General features: G+C 40.5%; 1 protein-coding gene across 2 annotated transcripts; it reads right to left on the reverse strand.

The window, feature by feature from the left end:
- On the reverse strand, positions 1-25865 carry trarg1.S (trafficking regulator of GLUT4 (SLC2A4) 1 S homeolog). 2 transcript variants are annotated; one of them, XR_005965707.1, is made up of 4 exons: positions 25154-25865; positions 7962-8091; positions 3599-4589; positions 1-1001 (listed from the first exon to the last, which is right to left on the reverse strand). XR_005965707.1 is itself a non-coding variant. In XM_018248800.2 (3 exons), the coding sequence occupies exons 1-3, from the start codon at positions 25550-25552 to the stop codon at positions 4579-4581; spliced, it is 540 nt and encodes a 179-aa protein (XP_018104289.1). In that variant the 5' UTR covers positions 25553-25865; the 3' UTR covers positions 3202-4578. The 2 variants fall into 2 exon arrangements, 1 of the variants encoding a protein (XP_018104289.1); XM_018248800.2 differs by lacking the exon at positions 1-1001 and having other exon boundaries at positions 3202-4589.

Genomic DNA, 25865 nt, shown 5'->3' on the forward strand with positions numbered 1-25865 from the left:
GCCCATGCATTGTAAACTTTATTTCTTTCATGCCAAAAATACAAAATGGAATGCGTTCAATCCCTCACATTTATACATTCCTTATATCATGCCCTTGTGTTTTGGCAGGAGTGAGTGTGGGGTCGGAGCATGCTACCATTGTGCGCTGAATTATACGAGAGTCTCGCAGGCGCTACAGACTGAGACGCCCAAAAGGAAAGTTTAGCAGCTTATGCTATTGGGAAAATGTCGGGTGTGATGCTAATGTTGAATGGACATGCCGCTCCTGAGCAAGGGTTGGATCACAGCCATGCGTGGCAATTTGCCCTGTCTGCATTGCACCTCACTTTGGCATAAATACACTTCTTCTGTGTGTTCAGTTTAAACCTCCTCTGTCAGTGATCACAGAAAGTAGGAAAGTTTCATCTCTTATATTTTTGGTACAAAAAACAAATGTTTAGGCTCACGTATTAGTACGTAGTAACATATAGGCTTATATTGCCCTTGGATTGATTATAGGCGTTACCGTATTGTGGTTCCTTGTAGTACAAAATAAATGATATTGTTTGAAGATAGAAAGTTTCCCTTTGGTAGTTTTTTGTAATAAGTTGAGTTCAGATATTTTTCAAACATAATCAGTTTACCGACAGAATGAAGCAGCCGTTTGCCCATAGGCTTATCTTTTCACTGTACATTGTTTTTACATATCTCATTGCAAGTAAACAGACAATCGATACAACCCGGCGATGCTTCGCTAATGCGGCAGTTTTCATCTGACGCTGATAATATGCAATTCTGTGCCGCCCCTAGAACCTGCCTTCTGAAACTGTCAGATTGGAATGATGCACCAGTTTCCCCCTTGGTTTGTGCTATTTAAACAAATCTTTGTGGGATATTTTGTAATAAAAAACGAGTCTTTGGAGTGGCTTCTGTAAATAAATCTCTTCCTTAAAGGAATACTGTCATGGAAAAACACGTTTTTTTCAAAACTCATCAGTTAATAGTGCTACTCCAGCAGAATTCTGCACTGAAATCCATTTCTCAAAAGAGCAAACAGATTTTTTTATATTCAATTTTGAAATCTGACATGGGGCTAGTCATCTTGTCAATTTCCCAGCTGCCCCTGGTCATGTGACTTGTGCCTGCACTTTAGGAGAGAAATGCTTTCTGGCAGGCTGCTGTTTTTCCTTCTCAATGTAACTGAATGTGTCTCAGTGGGACATGGGTTTTTACTATTGAGTGTTGTTCTTAGATCTACCAGGCAGCTGTTATCTTGTGTTAGGGAGCTGCTATCTGGTTACCTTCCCATTATTCCATTTGTCCCAATGACTTGCTGTGGCCATACACTGGCCGATAAAAGCTGCCGACAGACTGTATCGGCAGCTTATTGGCCCGTCTATGGGGGCCCCCGACGGGCTTCCCCGATCGAGATCTGGCCGAAAGTCGGCCAGATCTCGATCGGATGGGACAGAAAATCCCATCGGATCGCGGCCACATCTGTTCGTTGATGCGGTCCCGATCCCGCGACCGCCTGTTTGCCGAATGCTAGGGCAAGGTGGGCATATCGGAGGGAGATCCGCTCGTTTGGCGACATCGCCAAACGAGCGGATCTATCCATGTATGGCCACCTTTAGGGAGCTGCTATCTGGTTACCTCCCATTGTTCTTTTGTTTGGCTGCTGGGGGGGAAAGGGAGGGGGGTGATATCACTCCAACTTGCAGTACAGCAGTAAAGCGTGATTGAAGTTTATCAGAGCACAAGTCACATGACCAGGGGCAGCTGGGAAATTGACAATATGTCTAGTCCCATGTCAGATTTCAAAATTGAATATAAAAAAATCTGTTTGCTCTTTTGAGAAATGGATTTCAGTGCAGAATTCTGCTGGAGCAGCACTATTAACTGATTCATTTTGAAAAAAAAATTTTTCCCATGACAGTATCCCTTTAAAGAGCTGATGTGTTATTTCATATTCTACCTAAAAATATGTGCCGTGTAATAAGTAACCTGCACCGGATCATTCAATGGAGGCACCGAGGCCGGAGGCTTTGCACTGCCTGTTAATTCCATCAAGATGGAGCAGATGTGAAATTCCATCATATGTAATTTTCTTTCTCTTGGAAATATATGTATTTTATTTTGTTAAGTCATTGTATTTTATTGAAACTTCAATAAAAAGAATTTTAAATGAAAGAAAGAAGATGGAGCAGATACTGCAAGACTTAATGGGGAATTACTATTCCAGGCTGGCAGATTCATGCTTTTGCTTTATGCTCAGTGGTGACAATGGGATTCTACGGGGCAGATTTATCGAGACATTCTCATTCTGGTCATTTCACTGGAAGCCGATGGCCCCTGTGCAAATAAAGAACAATTGCGCACAATAGGGAATTGATGGGAGAAGTAATCATAAGTACTTTGAGACTTTTCAATTAAAAATTGCGATTTCTTGGTTGTGGATAAATCTGCCCTTCAGTTGGTCGCTACTATATATAAAGCGCATACCTGAAAATGGTGGCACTAGACTGTTCTACAATACCCACTGTTTTATAATCCTTACCTTCTTTTAACCAGTTATTGACAAATAGTCGCAGCCCATGCAATGGGTCATAATAATTCATTTTATATAAAACTATTGAAGAAATGTAAATGAGTATGTGGAATCAGGGAATTCTCACAGGCTTCCCACTTCACCTCTGCTACCTGGAATTATTGGCATTATCCACCACTAGACCCTGTAACATCCCTTTAACATCCTTTAAAATTCCTGGAAAAAAAACACCTTTCTTAGACCTGTAATTTAAAACCCTCCCCATCCAGGAATATATGGCACTAATTCACCTTTGTAACGATCCCTTTTTTTTTCTCTGCCCCTTTATTCTCTATGGCATTTGTTTCTCTCCTTTCTCCTGTCCTTCATCCAGAAGGGATCTATCATCTCCAGCTCACAACGCTTTCTCCTCCTTTAATTTTAAAATGTTTTTTTTTTCTTTCTTATAAACCCGTCAATTCTGTTGTGGGATGAAAGGATCAGCTGGTGATTTAGAACTTAAACACAATGGGGGTCATTTATCAAAGCTGGGCAAATTTGCCCATGGGCAGTAACCCATGGCAACCAATCAGATTGCTGCATTCATTGTTCTACTTGCCGCTGGCTTTAAAAAGCTAATCACTGATTGGTTGCTATAGGTAACTGCCCATGGGCAAATTTGCCCAGAGTTGATAAATGAGCCCCAATGTGCTTGTTTGGTGAGAAAAGAAAAAGAAACTGAAAGGATATAATTCTATATATATATATAAGCGCAAATGTCGCTTTGTATGTTTTATACAACTCTGCTCATGATTCATCTTGTGTTTTATTTGTGCAATGGAGGATTCCTTTATCAGCAAGTATACAGGCCATTACATAATACATTAACCCAGTGTTGAACAAGGAGCTCTCCGATTCCCTATTAAAGGAACCTTCCAATACTACAATACACTGTGTATATAAATATGAATATGTCCATGTTTTATTGGTTATTAAAGCAGAATGTATGCGGCTCTAGATGGACTACAAAATAGGGATAGAATCCAAGGAACCTGCTAGGGTCGTTGGATCATTTTTTTGTGTTTTTACAACCTTGGCATAAGCTAAAAGTTTCGATATATTTATTATTGACTGCTGCCATTTACCATAGTGCTGCATATTATTAGAATTTGTTTTGTTGTAAACAGTTTAAATGGCCTGTACATTATTTTCCCATGAATTGTTTCTCTTGTATTTCTGGCATCCACATCTCAAGCTAATGGACCTGATGATATATAGAAGCCAAGGCAGTAATAAAGTCCACAAGGAGCCCACAAGATCATCCCCAAATTTAGGGGCTTCATGAGCGAAGCATTCCCTATGCACAGGGTGATCCCTCTGTATAACTCAATCAAATCTCACCAAACCCAACAATCCTGTATATATTCTGGGGGATTTTCACATCCAGCCAAACGCAAGCAAAGGCGAAGAGGTGATCATTGCAGCAGGGAATACAACCATGCAACTGGTGCAATTCTCTTGAATTACTCATCAAAAATAGTTTTAAAAAACAAAAGTGATTAAAAGTCCTGTTCCATTTTGTCAGCGAAGAAGCATCATCATCCAAAACAGGGGAGGCCACACAGCGTTGTCCTGCATGTGAGGGTCTTTTCTAATTACCCTATATTTGGCAGTTTTCAGCTATATCATATAATACATACAATAGCTTTCATTCCTTTGATACAAAAGCTGGAAATAAAAACAGGGGTTGTGCCATCACCTGAATGCAAGTCCCAGGATGCCCAACCAATCATTGTCCATCTTGAGGGTTCCCTGTTAAACGCAGCCTCTTGGCATCTTGCATTTGTCTTGTTTCAAGTCCATTCTCTTGTACGATGTTCTCCTGCTACTCTTTCCATTCCCAAGGGCGTGGCGTTTAAAGTGCTGCATGCAATCCCTTGGACCTTGGGTGGGACTGGACCTGGTTCTCCCTCTAACATTAGACTCGTTTGCAGTGAGGAGGATAAAAAGTGTGTGAAGGGAAGGCAGGCCATGTCCGCATCTCCCATTTGGCTTCCTTTCAACTGGAAAACCTACTGAAAAACTGGAGGAGAAGGAAGGAGATGTGATCAGAGCACAGAAATACCCATGGACACCCCTACATTCATATCGCTAATGGCAGCTTCATTGATTTATACTAGTGCGCCTGAGTGCCACTGAAAATGAATAATTGAAAGAAATGAGAGCACCCAACATTTGTCGCTTATAGATTGTCACTTGATTTTCAGGGTAGCTAAAATATAGGGCCTCCCCAAAACATACAGTCAAACATGAGCCCTATGGAATTTCCAAAGATTTAACTAATTTGACATTTTTTTTTTTATAAATGTAATTTGTAGATCTTATTAAAATCCTTGTGAAACCCATTACACGATGTGCAGTGGGAACAGGACCATAGTTTTGACGCTGGTATCATAGTTTGCACACTGGAAGTAGACCTCATAGTCAAATACAAGAGTCCTCTGCACTCAACCCATTATCCCATTAGAAGACCTCATAGTCCTGGGGTTGTTGGTCTCTGCAAGAAGTGATGGCAACTGAGGACCCCGTTGTAGAACTTTACATTCTTGATCAAGTATTAGCAGCACAGTAAGGTGCATCAGCTAGGCAATGATGTGACTTGGAAGCAACCCATAAGGGGCTAACGGAACACAAGGGCATGGTTTAGTTCTCCTTTAATAAATCAGCAAAGTTTCAGTCTGGTTTTTAAGCTTGCCGCAGCTAGGGCTCAATAACAATGTGGAGATTTGCCATCCCTAATTAAGATTTATGTTGACAAATTTGATATTCTTCATACAGAGGCCCCATAACGTGAAAGCTTTAATTCACGAAAAAGAAAAAAGATTTCAGCATTCGTTTAAATGTCACAGTAATTTCTTCAGACAGTCGCAATCTACACTCCAACATCAACAAAAGATTAAAGACACCAAAACAGCCGGTCAGCAATGCTAATCCGCATGCACAGCGAAAAGACCCAAGTCTCGAAAGACCTCCGGTGCCGCAATCTGTTCCGTACAGTGTAGCTTTCTGCTAAGCATATTGGGTCTGGTTCATTTCACATATTGCTGGAAACATCCCAATGATATAATAAAATATTATTACTAATGAACATACTGAATTAATTCGGATAAAGAAACTATTTAATGGCTTGCTTTTAAGGGGCAGATTTATTAAGGGTCGAAGTGAAAATTGTAATTCAAATTTTCTAATTTGGTGATGTTTGTAGCCTACCTGAAATCCGAGGTTTTTTCTGGAGAAATCGAGTTTTTATAATTCTAATCAAATTCGATTCGAGTTTTCAGGTTCGAGTTTAAAACATTTCGATTTTATTAATACACTTAGGGGCCGATTCACTAAGGGTCGAATATCGAGGGTTGATTAACCCTCGATATTCGACTAGGAATTAAAAACCTTCAACTTCAAATGTCGAAGGATTTAGCGCAGATAGTTCGATCGAACGATCGAAGGATAATTCCTTCGATCGAATGATAAAATCCTTCGAATCGAACGATTCAAAGGATTTTAATCCAACGATCGAAGGAATATCCTTCGATCAAAAAAACTTAGCCAAGCCTATGGGGACCTTCCCCATAGGCTAACATTGACTTCGGTAGCTTTTAGATGGCGAACAAGGGGGTCGAAGTTTTTTTTAAAGAGACAGTACTTCGACTATCGAATGGTCGAATAGTCGAACGATTGTTACTACGAATCCGTCGATTCGAAGTCGTAGTCGTGGTCAAAGGTCGAAGTAGCCCAAAAAAACCTTCGAAATTCGAAGTTTTTTACCTTCGAATCCTTCACTCGAAGTTAGTGAATCTGCCCCTAAAACTAGTCAAATTTCGAATTTAGGGGAGGTTCAAAAACTCGTGAATTCAAAATTCGACCCTTGATAAATTTGCCTCCCCGTGTCATATCAAATGGAAGAAACAATGGAGCCCTCACTAAGTCTATAATATTGTCAGGAAATGAATATCAATCTGGTTTATTTTAGCCTTCAAGACATTGAACTAAACAGCATTTGTTGTTAACATTAAAAAAATCCTATGATGCAGCTCCATGACTGTTTCTTCATATTCCAACTATGTTTTGGGTCATTCTTGGTTTGAGTGTTCTTGTGGGATATAATGATAACAAAATATCTTAATCTACTGTATACAAAGAAATTGATCTATAAGAATAAGGGTAGATTCTCATTTCTGTACATACATTGCAATGGTTATGGTACACAAAGAAAATCTCCTGAGTTTGTCCCCATATTGATCCCCATCCCTATGGATGGGGGCATACTGGTTTCCAGCACCTGATAAGTCATATATTTAGTTCTTTAATGAGAAATATTGGGTTCATGCCCAAGGACTTCACCCGCTGTCTCCTGCTACAATGGGATCCTTGAGCAAAAAAAAGTCAATTACATACGTTCCCTAAGTTTCCTATTGCCCCTTCTCTGTACCACTGATCTCCTACTGTTCGTAGCTCTCATGATCAACTCTCCTGCCTTCAGGACCAAAATAACTCCATGCAACTAAAGATTGTCTCCAAAATGTGTCTTTAAATATTTTAAAACACAATGATCAAGCTGAAACTGTCTTCTCGATGATTAGCAACCCTGTTATGGCACAGATGACTTATTTTCATTCCTTGTAAACTTTAAATAGGGCACTCATTATTTTGTGTTCTAGCGAGTTAATGAATGTCAATGTCTGTCGTTTGATTCCCCCTTATTCAACAAAGCTACAACATGTGATTTAGCTGGAGTTGATTAGAATAAGGGGGGGAGGCAGCCCTGGGTGTAGAGTTTTAGGGGGGTGCCCATAATTTTGGCTAGTGGCTGAAACTCCAAAAAGTGCCTTTATATGGAAGTCTTTTGGAATCACTTATTGTAAAACAGTACACGCACGGTCATTTTAACTAGTTCACTTACACACAAATCTTTTTTTTGGCATTTTTGGACATTCAGTCACATGCTCTGGAGACAGTTTAGCTCCAAAGATAAAACATCCTGAGACCCTGAGACCAATGACTAGTGGAGGATTAATGAGATGTGGGGCCACTAGGCCCCCCACCCCCTTCTTCTCAAACCCTGTGCACCCAACCGGACCCAGAACAAATAAAAAAAAATAATACATATGCCTTATACCATTTGATGTAAAACTTGAGCAGTTGTAGTGTCTTGCAGTTTGCAGCTTGTAGGCCACATTGGATAAAGTGTCAAAAAAAACAAGCAAGGATCGGCTACCAAATGCAAAACTGGATTACAGTGAGCCACATGGGCCTCCATATTTAAATTCACATGAACAACATTTTAAACAAACAATGCTGAACTGCTTTGCCTGTTTATAGTGGGCTAAGTGCACCTCTCAATGGCCCTTAATTTAGAGATTCACCATGGAATTGGCCCTCATTAATATGATCTTACCTGTAAGGCTGAGAATACACAGCACGATAATGACAAGTCCAAGCAAGATGGAGACGACACTCAGTAGCCTGGCTAAACGTCCTAATCTCCGGGCTCCATCTAAATCGCCCTGCTGCATGCTGTTTCTTGACTAGAAAAAAGGAACAGAGGTTAGTGGTCAGAGATAAGAATCCACAGGCTCAGCTCATTCACAGAACACACTTGGCTCTTTACATCATAAATCATTTACAATATATTTATTCTTTGCACTTGGGTGGCACCTAACATAGATTTCCAGTGTAATCTCCTTTTTATATCTCTTATATAAAGTGACTAAAGCTCAATAAAAGAGATAGAATCTTAAAATGTAAGAAGCCGAAAGTAGGAGTTTATCTTCCTCTACTTATTGCCAGTGTTCCACTTTTATAGCTTATTAAGACAATAATTTTTCAGATGGCCAGGGTCCCTCCTGCCTTGAAGAAGGGGACAACTTTCTCTGCTACACCAGAAACATAGAGCAAATCAGTATTAAAAACATTATTTGAGTTGAGTCTCGGATTAGTCTCAACAGCCGAAAATATAATTTCGTTATTGCAGTGTGTATTTAGACCAATTGCAGCTGAATTTAATACCCATCAATCTTGTGCAGTCGCAATCAGACTACAGACGATTACCCAAAACAGAAGTATCAGGAACTGCAATGAAATGTAGGAAACATTGTTCTGTCTGAATGCAGAAATTATTCCAAGAGAAAACAGGTCTATAGGGAAGAGAAGATTTGTCATCAGACGTGGAGAAGACTCATTACTGGGAATATGGTGGGTGACCATATACGTAACCCAGAAGTGGCTGCCGACAAATTTGTAAAATGTTGTACGAACGGCAAATTCCCCTGAAATCATAAAACTATTTATTTGGAGGTAGCCTTTCCCCTAAATTTTCAATTTCCCCCTCACCCAGTAGCAAACACACACCTATTCACAATAAAAATAGAAAATGCACAATCCCAGTGTCCAACTGAGGGTCTGGGGCTCACCTGGGCTAATGGTTGCCACCTGCCTGGTATTTTAAAGCCCCAGCTGCTAAAACACCTGCCAAGGCCGGGGCCGGTATTACAAATTCACTGGCAATGTAGTAGCCGGTAAATTTGTAATACCCTTAAAAATAAGCCCTTGGCCTGCCCCCAATTCGCTCAAAACTTACCTTTTTTTCCAGCCTTCTGGCCATTGCGCGACGTGGCACCGCCCCCTTTTGTGTCCCAGTTAGGGTTGCCACCCTAGCTGGTAAAACACCTGCCGGGGCCGGTATTACAAATTTACTGGCAATGTAGCTGCCAGTAATTTGTAGTACTATTTACAAAATACCCTGCCCGCCGATGAAAACGTACATTTTCGTCGGCTTCGGCACGGCCCCGCCCATTTTGTGATGCTACTCCACATGCGCCCGCCCCTTTTGTGGCACTACTCACCATGGCTCCGCCCCTTTTGTGGGACCCTCGTCGGCCCCGTCCCCTTTTGCGTCACACCCCACCCCTTTCTTTTCCGCCCGCCACCATGGCCGGTAATTTTTTTTTAAAAAGGTGGCAACCCTAGTCCCAGTACGCGGCTCTGCCCCCTTTTGCATCACAGTTCGCCCCTTTTGTTCTGAACACTGGCCGGTAAAAACTTTCTAAAAAGGTGGCAACCCTACCTGAGCTGCCCCCTCAGGGCCCCACCCTCCCTCCCTGTGTCCCTGCCCCAGTTGTGAGGTCCACCCAATGCCACAACCTCCCTTCACCTTGTGTGCCTTGTATTATCCCTTATTGGGGGTTGAGGACAGGGGGAAGCAGCCAGGGTTTCAGGGAGGGAGCAAGTTTGGGTCGCCAAGAGTCCTTCAGGTTTCTTCCCAGTGTCCCGCTGGCCCAGTCCAGCAATTTTTTTGACCACACCCTTTCTGTGGCCACACCCCTAATTACCATGTTTGTTTTACAAAATTTGGCAGGTTATGAACGTTTGAAAATATTTCTCCTTATCTAAACTGTGTTTTTGTGTCTCAAAATTGTTACAAAGTATCTTATTTGCACCTGTTAGCTGTTCTGGGCTCTCTGCTAAAAGCCAATTAAGTGAGAAACTTTGTTTCTTTTTCTGGCTGTTCAGTGCAGAGAAAAGAGGGACTTTCCAGTACAAATGAGGGACTGCAGGTTGTGCTGTCAAAAGAGGGACTGTCCCTCCGAAAAAGGGACAGTTGGGAGGTATGTGATAGCACTTCAATTCTATGTCACTGACTCCCTTTGCTTCGTAATGCAGTTGTGGCCAGTGTTCCAAGCAGTTGATAGACCGAGGCAGCACTGAATATACTGTATGTGTCTTCTGATTCAGAGATCTTTACTGGACATAGAGAGATTTGTGCCGTCACACAGAGTTTTGCTTCCCTTCATTTTGGGACTTTATACTCTCGGCACATCCCTTGTTCTCAAATGCTTCTGCCTTGAAGACAATAAATGTATCTGAGTGGTGTGAGATCTTCAGTTCCCTATTAGCGTCTCTATGTAAATGCCATTAATGCATTATTTGTATTGATTGCAGATGCTTCACCGCTTTTATTGTGCAAATGTTACAGTAAGGTAAATGCAAAATGGTCATCCAAACCCAGGACATACTGGAAAATAATAATATATTAATGCACGATTATCTGCTTCTTATAACAAACTTACTTTACATTGTGTATAATGATTTCAGGATTCTAAGGGGCTGATTCACTAAGGGTCGAATATCGAGGGTTAATTAACCCTCGATATTCGACTGGGAATTGAAATCCTTCGACTTCAAAGTCGAAGGATTTAGCACAGATAGTTCAATCGAACAATCAATGGATTATTCCTTCGATCGAACGATAAAATCCTTCGTATCGAACGATTCGAAGGATTTAAATCCAACGATCGAAGGAATATCCTTCGATCAAAAAAAGTTAGGCAAGCCTAAGGGGACCTTCCCCATAGGCTAACATTGACTTCGGTAGCTTTTAGATGGCGAACTAGGGGGTCGAAGTTTTTTTTAAAGAGACAGTATTTCGACTATCGAATGGTCGAATAGTCGAACGATTTTTACTTCGAAGTCGTAGTCATAGTCGAAGGTCGAAGTAGCCCATTCGATGGTCGAAGTAGCCCAAAAAAAACTTCGAAATTTGAAGTTTTTTACCTTCGAATCCTTCACTCGAAGTTAGTGAATCGGCCCCTATATGTCAATGGGCAGTTTGCACTGTTGGTTAAATACACACTGTATTGCCTCGCCCTGATAATTCCTTATTCTGAAAACCCCTTGTTTTATGAAAAATAGAAAACAGTTTATATTATGTGTATAACCATCCAATGGCGATGTATATAAAGACCATCTTTCACATTTCTGTTGTGTTTTATACAGTTATGGGACCTGTTATCTTTAATCCTTGGGAGTTTTCTGTAATTTGGATCTTCATACTTTAAGTCTGCAAAAAAAAATACTTTAAACATTAAGGGGCCCATTTACTTAGCTCGAGTGAAGGATTAGAAGAAAAAATACTTTGAATTTCGAATGGTCGAATATGGCTACTTCAACCATCGAATTGGCTACTTCGACCTTTGACTACTACTACGACTTCGAATTGAACGATTCGAAGTAAAAATCGTTCGACCATTCGATAGTCGAAGTACTGTCTCTTTAAAAAATTCTTCGACCCCCTAGTTCGCCACCTAAAACCTACCGAGGCCAATGTTAGCCTATGGGGAAGGTCCCCATAGGGTTCCTAACAATTTCCTGATCGAAGGAATATCCTTAGATCAATGGATTAAAATCCTTCGAATCGTTCGTTTCGAAGGATTTAATCGTTCGAACGAACAATTATTCCTTCAATCGTTCGATCGTAGGAATATCGCTAAATCCTTCGACTTCGATATTCAAAGGATTTCAATTCGGCAGTCGAATATCGAGGGTTAATTAACCCTCGATATTCGACCCTAGGTAAATCTGCCCCTAAATAAACCCAATAGGATGATTTTGCCTCCAATTAGAACCAACTATATCTTAGTTGGGAATCAAGTAATGAAATAATGTTTTTAAATGTGAATTATTTGACTAAATATATGGAAGATCTCCTTCCTGTAATTCAGAGCTTTCTGAATAACAGGTTTCCGGTTACAATGTTCATAGGTTACTATGTGACATTACTAAGTACAGGTATGGGACCTATTATCTAGACTGCTTGGAACCTGGGACTTTCCAGATAACGGATTTTTCCATAATTGGATCTTCATACCTTAAGTCTACTAAAAAATCATGAAAACAATAAATAAACCCAATATACTGGTTTTGCTTCCAATAAGGATTAATTATATTTAATGTGGATCAAGTACAAGGTACTGGTTTATTATTACAGAGAAAAAGAAAATAATTTTAAAAATCTGGATTATTTGGAAAAAATGGAGTCTGGGAGAGTCGCTTTCTGTAATTTGGAACTTTCTGGATAATGGGTTTCTGGATAACGTATCCTGTACCTGTACTAAGTGGGCTCACATATAACAATATGCTCAAGTTCCCCAATGAATTATAGTGTTCCTCTTTCTCACCAATGGGATCGGGTCCAGCTAACAGATCCCGCCTCTTTACTCAATTGCTTATATGGCTCCTGTAAATAAATCCCATTAAAGGCAGCCTAATGGCAAATGTTAGAATACAGTTGACTTGCTCGGGTAGCTTTTTTTCGAGTATATTTTTTAATTTTTATTTTTATTTCTTTTTTATAGGTATTAACATATTTATACTTCAAATACCTGACTTTGGCTCAAGAGCTTTTATTCAGAACAGCTGTGACAGTGGTACGAGGGTTTACTGAATATGATGACTGTATCTTTAATGAGATGTCACTCTGCTTATTGCTCTCTCTGTCCCCTTGGGATATTAGAGCTGTGCTGACTGCTGGAGGCAAGACCAGCATAGATTTTAAGGTCCCACACTCCTATCAGTTATTTGAAATGGACCTGGAAACTACCTACAACTAGAGGCTGCATCATAGTAGCACCTGGGTCACACGCTGTCTATGGTGTGGAATTAGTTGTCAGACAAGTTCCATGACCCGTATGCCTTTCAGTGTGTGCCTTTGAGACTCATCAGAGAACAGCAAAATTTGTTCCACTTAAAGGGATACTGTCATGGGAAAACATGTTTTTTTCAAAATGAATCAGTTAATAGTGCTGCTCCAGCAGAATTCTGCACTGAAATCCATTTCTCAAAAGAGCAAACAGATTTTTTTATATTCAATTTTGAAATCTGGGGCTAGACATATTGTCAGTTTCCCAGCTGCCAACAGTCATGTGACTTGTGCTCTGATAAACTTCAGTCACTATTTACTGCTGTACTGCAAGTTGGAGTGATATCACCCCCTCTCCCCCCCCACCCAGCAGCCAAACAACAGAACAATGGGAAGGTAACCAGATAGCAGCTCCCTAACACAAGATAACAACTGCCTGGTAGATCTAAGAACAGCACTCAATAGTAAAATCCAGGTCCCACTGAGACACATTCAGTTACACTGAGTAGGAGAAACAACAGCCTGCCAGAAAGCAGTTCCATCCTAAAGTGCTGGCTCTTTCTGAAATCACATGACCAGGCAAAATGACCTGAGATGCACCTACACACCAATATTACAACTAAATACACTTGCTGGTTCAGGAATTACATTTTATATTGTTGAGTGAATTATTTGCAGTGTAAACAGTGTCATTTAGAAATAAAAACTACATCTTAAAAATCATGACAGATTCCCTTCAAGCTTTAAATATGTACACTTGGGGGCAGATATATCAAGGGTCGAATTTCGAGGGGTTAAATCCCTCGAAATTCGACTGGGGAATCGAATCGAATAGGCAATTCGGGCAAATTTACGCCAGGCGAATAGGCACATGATCGAATATTCGCTCGAAGGATTTTCATTCGATCGAATGCCTTTTATTTCGATCAAAAACTTGGAAAACAAGACTATGGGACTTTCCCATAGGCTTTTAAAGCAATTCGGTAGGTTTTAGGTGGCGAAGTAGGCAGTCGAAGTATTTTTAAAAGAGACAGTACTTCGACTATCGAATGGGTGAATAGTCGCATTGTTTTTGCACTCGATCCAGTACTTCAACTATCGAATGGGCGAATAGTCACAGCGTTTTTGCACTTGATCTATTCGAATCATTCTACTCAGACGAATTTACGCCAATTCGATAGTCGAGGAGCACAAAAATCTACTCTAAATTCGAGCTTTTTTCCCTCTATTCATTCACCCGAGCTTGGTGAATGGGCCCCTTGGTCTGTGCTGAAGTCTCTGCAGCTCCATATGTATATATATATATTAAAGCATTTGTGGAACTCTATTCAATACACATGGATACATGACTGTTTTATATTTATCAAATACGGAATGGACCATAGCATTAGGTTATTCATAGCTGTGAATTAAAAGGGTGATTCACGTTTAAGTTAACTTTTCTTATGTTATAGAATGGTCAAGTCCAAGCAATTTCTCAATTGGTCTTAATTATTTATTTATTTTCCTTTTTTAGTTTTTTAGCTTTCAAATGTGGGTCACTGACCCTATATAAAAAAACAAATGCTCTGTAAGGCTACAAATGTATTGTCATTGCTACTTTTTTTTATTACTCCCCTTTCAATTCAGCCCTTCTCCCACACATATTCCAGTCTCTTATTCAAATCAATGCGTGATTCCTTGGGTAATTTGGACCCTAGCAACCAGATTGCAGAAATTTCAAACTGGAGAGCTAAAAGGCTAAATAACTCAAAAAGCACAAATATTAAAAACCAATTGCAAATTGTCTCAGCATACATCATACTAAATTTTGATTTAAAGGTGACAATTTAGGGTTCGGTGGCACTATCTTATTTTCTGACAGCACAGTGGAATAACTTTTCCTTTACAATATTCCCTGGCCAGACCTAACAAACACCACCCCTGTTCTAAACCAGCTCCATAACAAAAGAAAGTATTTAGATGAGCCTTAAGTGCATGTTGGCTTCCGTTACCTGTAAGAACAGGACTCCGTAGTTTCATATCAATCTGAGGCTCCATCAGGCTCGATCAGTTGGTGGGATGAGCAGAGTAGTCACTAAGTATTATGCTTCTCACCCATAGGCAAAAAGAACCGTAAATCTCTTTAAAAGAAATAACTGGAAGTGTTTGTTTGCAGTAAACAAACAGGAGCTGGTTCATGCGACCTCACATTATCTTCCCAGCTCCTTATTCCAGCAAAAAAAGACTCTATTATTCCAGTAAAGCCGCAACCCCCAACTACATTAAGCAGGACAGAGGTGGGGAAGCATTTTATGTTATTGCAAAAGCAATAACAGCCCTGAATTCTGAAGAACCAAAGGGTCTATGGAAAAGCTTTTCATGTGGTCAAATACTAATTAAAAAAACCTCGTGATGGTAAGTCAATGACATTTATTTAATTATGCCTATTTTCAGCCTCCTACAGTAACTGTACTGTTATTATTCTTAAAGGAGAATTAAACCCTATGACAAACATGGCTGGAAATGCTGTGTTTTATGTACTGAACTTACTGAGCTATAGCAGCTCTATAACAGTAACAACCAGGCACTCAAAGTTGTGCAAGGAGCTTGACATCTTAGATTTTTGCATAAGTCAGGCCTTGATTTGTGTCGAGGCCAAAAGGCCCAGGGCCAAGGGTTTAGTCAAGTCGCAATTTAAGGAACTTCAGCGCATGCACACAAGCAGGGGGCGCATACTCAGGAGGACGTCAGGCTCTAGGAACCTGCAGCCTAGGGGCACCCAAGGTCCAAATCCAGCCTGTTAGGTGTGTCAGTGGCACTGCACATGCTCAGTGTACTCTGGGCAGGATCGGACTGGGGTCCATCAGTAGTGGAACTTAAAGGGTCCTCCACGATAACTGAAGGGACCTCCATCCTGCATTTGTGTGTAGTATGGCAACTCATACATGTATTGCACAGTGATTGGGTTCAGCCAAGGGAGAGGACAGGCAGTGGTCTGGGCAGGTGGAGCAGGGCTGGGTCGGTGGGGCTCATGAAGGCCAGAGTCCAACCACCTCAATCTGACACTGGGCAGCTGTTGAGAAGCAAAACGTGGGGGTTGTCACGAATTTTCAAGCAGAAATTGATTGAATTATTCAATGCAAATTGCACTGTTTTCTGACCTGCCCTGTAACAAACATGAAGCCATTATTAGCCAATCAGCAGAAGATGGGGAGCTACTAATGCATTATTAATACCCAAATTTTACTGCAAAACAAGAGAGAAAAAGAATTGTAGTTGTAATTACATGGTGCGTAGCCTTCGTTACAATATACACAGGTCCTTCTATGAGACCAGGATCCTGATTTCATCATTGCAACGAGAGGAACAGTAATTTTATTTGCCCCATATAGAGGCTTCCCATTATACCTGAACTCCACCCGCATTCCTACACATACGCCCGCATGCTCTTCTGCACTTTGGGTATTTAGTGATTGGGCTGCATTGTGTCTTTGCAAAAAAGTAGACATTAGTAAAGGCCAAAGCTGCTTCCATTCTCTGTAACCAGTACATTATAAATAAAAGAATAATAGATGAATAAATCGAAGCATAATTGGCAGCATCTAAAGTGGTGATAACATATTCATATAACAGTCTCATCAGCAAAATGAACTTCCCGCACAACAATTAAAAGCGCAGGACTTTGTTTTGTACAGTGAAGTGTATTATAAGTCAATTGCCCTTTATACATAACATGCGAATGATGTTTAATACAGTATTGTAATATTCATTTTTTTCTTTTTGCCAACGGATAACTACTTTTATGCTGTACAAGTGCCATTTAGTTTTGTTATTGTTCATATATAGGAAACCTTGCTGTGTACAAGACAATGTTGTTCGGGAAGCTGCTGCAAGGCTTTTACCGAATGTTTATATTGTTCTGAGAAACCAAATAAAAACTACTATAAAAAAGAGCACAGTGCTTTATGGAATACATGTTGGTTGTGAACTTTTCTTACGCAGGGCAGATGGTAATGCAGAGGTTTAATATTGCAGAATATCCATCTCTTTTATCTATCCATCTATCTATCTATCTATCTATCTATCTATCTATCTATCTATCTATCTATCTATCTATCTATCTCTATCTATCTATCTATGGATCTATCTATCTATCTGTTTATCTATCTATCTGTCTGTCTGTCTGTCTGTCTGTCTGTCTGTCTGTTTATCTATCTATCTATCTATCTATCTATCATCTATCATCTATCTATCTATCTATCTATCTATCTATTTATCTATCGATCTATCTATCTAATCTATCATCTATCTATCTATTTATCTATCTGTCTATCGTCTATCTATCTGTCTGTCTGTCTGTCTGTCTGTTTATCTATCTATCTATCTATCTATCTATCTATCTATCTATCTATCTGTCTGTTTATCTATCTATCTATCTATCTATCTATCTATCTGTCTGTTTATCTATCTATTATCTATCTATCTATCTATCTATCTATCTAATCTATCATCTATCTATCTATTTATCTATCTGTCTATCATCTATCTATCTGTCTGTCTGTCTGTCTGTCTGTTTATCTATCTATCTATCTATCTATCTATCTATCTATCTATCTATCTATCTGTCTGTTTATCTATCTATTATCTATCTATCTATCTATCTATCTATCTATCTATCTGTCTGTCTGTCTGTCTGTCTGTCTGTCTGTCTGTCTGTCTGTCTGTCTATCTATCTATCTGTCTGTCTGTCTGTCTGTCTGTTTATCTATCTATCTATCTATCTATCTATCTATCTATCTATCTGTCTGTCTGTCTGTCTGTCTGTCTGTCTGTCTGTCTGTCTGTCTGTCTGTCTGTCTATCTATCTATCTATCTATCTATCTGTCTGTCTGTTTGCTCTTTTGAGAAATGGATTTCAGTGCAGAATTCTGCTGGAGCAGCACTATTAACTGATTCATTTTGAAAAAAAATGTTTTTCCCATGACAGTATCCCTTTAAGGAAGCACAAGACTTGGTGCACTAGAACCTGCACTAACCTGTACAGTAGATGGTGGGGGACAGGCCCGGATTTGAGGCGAGACCACAAAGGTGGCAAAATTTTAGCAGCGCAATGTTGCCCAGCTGCATTCCTAAAGAAGCACAGTTCCCCAATGCCCCAGCGCATGCACGTGCTCATGGAGTGGTGTGTGTGAGAAGATTGATGTGCATCGCTAGGATCATGTGGCCTAGGGGCGCCACACAGAGAAATCCACCCTGGTGGGGAAGGAGGCTAAAGTGCAAGAAACATGGCAACATGGGCATTGTACCCTACCCCTCTGTCAGTAAATGATCCGTCAAACCTTCTAAGGTTAGGGTTATAAAGGGCTCAGGATAAGACCCAGAAGGTAAGCCCAGAGTTGAAACACAAAACACTGGTTGTAGTCTCACACTCTCAATTGAAAAAAACTAAACTATATAGCAATCATTTATAGCAATAGTTTCTGACTCTAACTAGTATTTTGTGTTTTTAACCTCTGGTCGTAGCTTTTGCTCATATACCAACCCAATACTACATGGCTGATAACCGTGCAAGTCGGACATCCATAGCGATGGCCAAATAGAATTGGTAAGTTCATCCCGGCTCATTGCCCCAATGGCAAGATCTGAGCACAAGAAAAGGAAAACAAATACTGTGGCTCCTCTTACTTCTGTATCTTCCAGTGTTCCAGCAAACCATTGGGAATGGGCATTGGCAGGCAAGGTTTTCATTCTCAATGTGAAAAGAATGATGGGGAATGCTATAATACAGTATATTCACCCCCTTCCTTACTGTAGACTAACTCAGTTTTCTTTTCCAAGTGTCTTTCTTCTTGCTGCAGTGCATTGTCCAAGAAGGCAGGCAAGTAAATGAATAAGATGATGGGGAGGGTAGCTGTAAAATCATTAGCCACCAGCAGTATAGTTAAGAGCCAGCCGCAGCTGCTTTAGTAAATAGAAATAGATTTCCCATAATGCCATAAGGAAATGTCCTGTTGTGACCAGAGTAACATGGTTCTTCTGTCGTGGGATTTCTCTTCTCATATATACAAGCCGACGAGCTGATGTTCATAAAATACTGTACTTTGACCAGTAACAATATCTGGAAGCATTAAACTTGCATGAGCACATTCGCAATAAATGTCTCACTGTCAGTGAACACAATGCGATATTAGATACCTGCAAATATCACAGGCCTGACTCTGCAGGGATTATTATACTGGGAATAAGGACACTGAAACCCACTGCACACAATGAAATGTACATGGTTCTGTCTGGCTCAGGCTCACCACAGGGTACAAACACTGACCAATATGTTTTCATCCCCTGCAGTTAGATCAACTTGTTTGAAATTAACCTTGGCAAATATGCTGCTGCCATACCTGGGAGCTTTCTTGATAACCTGATGTAAACATGCACTGGTGGATTAATGAGACGTGGGGCCCCACTTCTAGGCGACTGCTGGGTCCAGATGCATGCAGATGCAGGCACACGTGCAACCGAGGTCTGGTTCGGTGTGTGCCAGTGACATCACTGGATTTGCATGCATCATAGCTGGACCCAGCAGCGCAAATAAAAATAAATATTAAAAGAAAATAGAAATAATAATTGAACAAAAACCTAGATGAGCCTCTGTTCACAATGAGCCCCCAGGCTCGGAGCCTGTGCATTAATCCGCCCCTGTATATACCGTATGTAAGATTCATTTTCCTTTATTTTTCTGGAAAAACATACTGCCATAATATTCTACCAGGGGCATTATTTTCCAGCATATATTTGTGGCAGCCAGTACTTTACTGATAGAATTCTTGCTTAGCAAAGCAGTTACTGTGCATCACGTTTAATTAGAATATTGGCACTGGCATGTGGCTCTGGACTCCATGACATCCTCAAATTCATTAGGGATAGAGAATTACAATTACAGACCAATAAATGCACCCCCTAGTTAATAGGTAATGGAATCAGGATTATTAACCTCTGCTTAATTTACTTACTGTAAAGATGGATACATATATTGGTTTCTACTGGTTTCTCAGTTTCTGATAATTAATATATTTTTCTTGACTTTGCACATCGTTCACTTGCCTTTAAATCAATGTAATGGGAGATGCTCTCTATTCCTGCCCCACAGGACAACGACACACAGAACAATTCCCAAATGTTGTCACCAAATCTACAGGTGACAAATAACGAATAACGAAAGAATTTCCCCCATTCATTTTAATATCCTGGACTTGAGGTTGCAGTGATGGTCGCTCTGAAGCATGGACACCTTCCCAATGATGCCTTTTCAACTGGTGTTTGTTTTGGGCTCAGCCAAATCTAATTCAGTACAGCCATGTAATGTCAAGAAGCTTTTCCATCTTGGAAGGATGAGAGTTTGCTTTTATTGCCAGTGATCGGCAGTGGCTTAACTTGACTGCAGTGGTTCAGTTCCAGACCTCTCACTTGGCTTTTTAGTTAAATTAGTCTTAAATTTCTTTAAACTTGTATACTTGGCAGCTTTCTTATGTACTTTCCGCTAAGGCCTCATATTCAATGGTAACGATGATTTAATTTCTGTCGATCTAACAGGATACAAAGATCACAGGATCACTTAGCAGCTCTTGAATACTTGTATCTGTTAACTTGCATTGCAATCGGATATCAGTTCAGAATTCCACGTCTGTTGGACCATCAGTGGGGCTGGCAAGATCCAGTTCCAGCCAATGCAGCTAGTGCCCGGTGTGCCCCAATGCTCTCTGAGCTGCTCCTTTGCAAATAGTTCTTTCCTTACAGTTCTGGATTGACCTTCTTCCAACGTTACTTACCTTTATTAGATTTCCACTCTATACTCTCTGTATATACTGTAGCTACATATAGAATGTAAGGTCTATGTTAGTGGAACATCTCAAGCCTGGTTCTTTTTGTGAAAACCCCATCTCATACAAATATTGATAATGAGGATTTTTAAGTCACACTAGCTAAATAATGTAATATAAGCCTGATCCGCTGATGGCCCAGTATATTGAAACTGCAGCTTTGGCCCAGTAGTTGGGGTGAGTCCAAACCCAGTGCAGTACAGCTGAATAGACAGGTTCTTACTATTTAATTTGGTCAGTCAGAGGTGGCTTCTTATATATATTCTTAGACGTGGAGCCTGTAATCTCTCAATAATGCATGAGTAGTAATTTGGGAAAGAGTAAACAGAATGTTTATAACATAAGCCTGAATTTTGAAGTTAAGTAGTGGGTTGCCCTTTGGCCTCATGTCTTCATTCAGGTCATGGGAAACCTGTCCCAGCTTGTATATTTGCCTGGAAGCACATTTCTTGACAAAATAACAACTTTTTTTCTGCATGGGTGAGGTCAGTCTTCCATTTCTGTCTCTATGTACGATACGAATGTTCATCCTGCTTCCTTCTAGCTGTACCTGAACTACAGTACAGTTCAATAGTATAGCCCCTTATACACAAGCCATGTCTCAATATAAGTATAAACACTATACTCTATAAATAAATGACAAAAAAACATTTTTCAAAATGCACAAAGTGACCAATAACCTGTATAATATCCAGGGGAAAATGCCATCTTACTGATGGGGTTTTCCGGGTAAGGGATCTTTTTTATAATTTGGATCCATACCTTAAGCCTAAAAGTACTAAAAATCAATTAAATATAAAATAAACCCAATAGAATTGTTTTGCCCCCAATAAGGATTGAATACATCTTAGTTGGCTAAGGTATTTCAATTATGCCACTAAAACTGAGTCTATGGGAGATGGCCTTCCTGTAATTTTGAGTCATAACAGGTTTCCAGATAATGGATCCTAAACCTGTACTTATTAGCCTACGAATGCTTGTTGTAATGTGCACATCTGGATCTGGTTCTGGCAGACGTGGCCATGATAGAAATGTACAAATTTGGAGAGCCCATTAGGAGTTCTAGCCTATTTCTTAATGCCAGCCCAGAAGGCTCTTAGGTATAAGTTGTGTTTTTAAACACAAGTGTCTACAATCTCTTGTGATGGTTACAGCCCAGTACCCATACAGGCAACTAAATAATCCCAATTTAACACTGACATGACAGTTTGTAGTGGTACACAGGACCAGACAGGGACCAGAACCATTGTCATTTCTCAACCCCAATCACTCCACCCTATGCAATTATAATGGGTCAATCATGATCATAACTTCAATTGCAGATGAGGTCCAGTTGAACGAACATGACTGGGTGGGGCAGCTACCAGAGCTGAGAGAAAATACTCTGCAATAAATTCCAGGGCTTCTGTTTGATGGAAAATACTTTTTTCCACTTAAATCCAAATTAATAATTTACATTTGTTTTTGTAACTGAAACAATCTTGCAGTGTGTTGGCAATGGCATCACCAACAATGTGTCAATGAGTAGGGCCTATCACTTGCACGTGGCCCCTTTAGCACACACCTCACCCTCATACCAACCTGAAGCTTCTGAAGACACTGAATTTTATTATGTTTCTCCATTTGTGCAAATCACCAACATTGCAGCATATGAGTCGATTTCAGAACTTTGCCAGCTTCTTTCATGACTGCGAGACAAATGCAACATTGGTCTTCAACCTTCTTAAAAATAGGTGCCACTAAGTATCTGCTAGGACCACCGATTATTATCAATTCAAGTATGGGATCTATTATCTGGAAGATTGGGACCTGGACTGTCCAGATAAGAAGGATTCTTTAATGTAACACTACTATAAAAAACCTTTTACTATTTATATGTAAATTGTTTTGCTATTAGCGTAGATTTATGGAAAGCAAATCATAGTCAAGGTGTTGTCTAATGCAAGGGAAAAAACAAATCAGTCATAAATGGTTTGCTTGAATTGGACACAGTGGAAGTTAGATGTGCTCTGTTTTGGAGATTTCTGGATAACAGCTTTCCAGATAATAGGTTCAATACCTTTATTAAGAGAAAGCAAGTCACACAATGTACCAAGAACCCTGACACCACCAATGAGCATTGCTGTGTTACTTATTCTGCTCCTTGTTTATTATCTAAAATTGATATATATATATATACAACTCTGTATAACAAAACCATCAATAAATGGAACTGAATTTCTAACCCAGTCATAGCTTTGAGTGTAATGCAAAGCCCAGAGATACGTATTGATCCCCCATCTGCCTTGGAATCAATAAGACTGTTTGATGAGGGCATAAAACCCATTTATCCAGCAAGCACTAGACTGACGCTCTCCTGAGCTAGAATTTCTGGTTAAACAGGCAATTCTATATGAGCGTGGGGCATTCCCAAGCACTGACCAACAGCTCATATCGCTTCAAGCCACTTACACTCTTTTTCACTGTTTCCAGGAGGAGCTTTTCATTCCTAGAAAGCCTAATCAATCCACAGCATTGTAACTGATATCTATGGAAGAAGACAAAACATTCTCATATACCTGAGTTCTTTTCCGTATTCCTATCATTGTTTTTATTATGAACAGTACGGCTGGCTGCTATTAATGCGCCAGAGGAACGGCCAGGCATTTCTGACTTAATAAAAGCCTCTCTACATCCCATTACCATCAACCTGATGGATCTATAAAGCTAAATTCATAGCATTAAACATGAGTTGGGTGATGTCATTACTACTGCTGGGACTGGACACATTTCCATTGTCCATTTATTTTAATTGTGGTGGGATCTTCCTAAACGCATCCTGTTACCCCATTACCCTTAGTTCAGTGTCGGACTGGCCCACAGGGATATCAGGAAAACTCTAGGTGGGCCCAGGTGTCAGTGGCCCCTCATGCTGCTAAACATTTGGTCTATTTCATGGCCATTCCCTATTTCTATGAGAACAAAGAGGCTAAATTGATGGGATTATAGATTATAGTATGTAAAGAAAAGAGACTAGGAGGATAGAGGTTGAGTGAAGAAAGGAAAAATAATAGTACTGAGAGTGGGCCCCTGGTCTAAGGTTTTTGGGTGGCCCCTGGTCTCCCAGTCCAACACTGCCTTAGTTTATATCTGCCAATGTAAGGTGTAGGTACCACTATATAGAGAACGGTGCTAAAGCACTGAGCAGTGGCACATAAATTTCCCTGTGGCTGTCAGATTGCCAAGCTCCTCATTTCTAAGTCTGATTAATGCCAAAGGCTCGCTCCTCAACTGCTGAGATGGCCAAAAGTATATTGGTTGCAGGCAAGCGGCAGGGAGGAGCCTGGATCCTTCTGAATCCCATTAACAGAGCATTTGTAAATAAAATAAGGGACACTACATGCCCAATTCAGAGGGAGGCACGTCACCAAACTTTCCTTTTCATCTGAATTACATTTGAGAGTATTAAATGAAAAGTATAAACAGAATAACAACGGGTGAAAATGTGAACGATCGCACAGCAGGGGTCATCTACCTGGCTTTCCCCCCGATAATGAGAAATTACTGGGCAAACTCTGCTTTGCATCAAGTCCCTCTATTATTAAGCAGATCTGTGTGATGCAACTCCCTGCATCCCTAGTAAATAAAGTCACGATGTAGCACAACACTATACAGACTTACGAGTTTGCTATTCTTTTGTTCACCACGCAGTTTCCCATTCCTCATTACAGTAACATTATTATAGAAATACATATTTCATAATTTTAAAGCACTTTTTGTCTTCCTCCCGTTTTCCTGTATGAATGAACTGAGCAAAGGTTATTTCACCATTAATAGGCGAGTGGCTGCCATACTGCTTCCAAGGTAAAATGGCTCATCATCTAAACAATCCAAGTAAATAGTGTTTACGTGTGGCCACACCTGCATGATAAAATACCTGAACTTTGCTGTGCTTTACTAACCATTACTTCTGTCAAAAAATTACGATTGTACCTTTCTTGTAAGGTAAATCCCAACACATAAACACGGTGTAACAAACTTCATCCCTTCAATGAAATTTGGCATTTGGCAACCTCTGTCACTTCTGTTGTTGTAGAGCAGAACAAGTTCAGAGTATGAGCTTTGGCCCTGAAAGGATCTTACAATTAAATACAGTATAGTATATACTATAGTATAGAATAATTCTAATATAGTATAAACATACCCAAAAACTGGTCTTGGGAGATGCTTGGAAATTTTAGTTGTAGAGTATAGCAGATGAACCAATGGGTGCCCACCATGTGTAATGGCTCAGCAGCAAGCTCAGCTATTCCCATGTGGGACACCAGTACTCACCATGATGGAGAAGACCAGTGCTACGATGTTGACTGGCCAGACTGGACAGAAGCAGGAGAAGATGGCCAGGATGAGATAGTCGGTGGGCCTGCCCTGCTCTTGGGTGGTGGTGGCAGTGGAGGACGCCCTGGCAAGGCTGACCCTGGAGGGCGAGAGAGGGGCAGACTCCAGTTGCCCAGCTGATACCGATTTGTAAGGCAGGTTGTGGCCATTTTGTTCCAGGTCTCCCATAGACTTCTCGCTGGACATGGTGACAGAAAAGGACTTCTTCATGCCATTCTCCTCCTTATTCTCTGAGGCATTGGTGAGGAGTTTCTCAGTCTCATGGGAGTCTGTGGGCAGAGGGTTCCCTGAACCTCCCAGTACCTTCTCATATTGGGTGTCGGTATTAATGGCCATGGTGTTCCCTGTTGAGTTCTCAGGACTTCTCTTTCTCTCTCTCACTCCACAATACAACGAGATGAACCAAAATAAACTTCTGCTTCAGTGCTGCTAAAATCCCATTTAGACAAATAGTGGGGGGGGTGGGGGAAATGTTGTGTGAAGGGAGGGAAGAAGGCAGAAGGCACGGCTGCGGCGAGGAATTAGTGGAGAGCTGAGGGAAGACCTGGGTGGTGCATGTTCCAGAGTGAGGAGGGCTGTGTCTGCCTTGTAAATGCTCTGCTGCAGACTGCTCCTGCCCTGCCCCTGCCCCAGCTAAAGGCTGTACAAG

Source organism: Xenopus laevis, chromosome 2S, assembly GCF_017654675.1.
Source record: "Xenopus laevis strain J_2021 chromosome 2S, Xenopus_laevis_v10.1, whole genome shotgun sequence".
In the NCBI taxonomy this organism is placed as follows: domain Eukaryota; kingdom Metazoa; phylum Chordata; class Amphibia; order Anura; family Pipidae; genus Xenopus; species Xenopus laevis.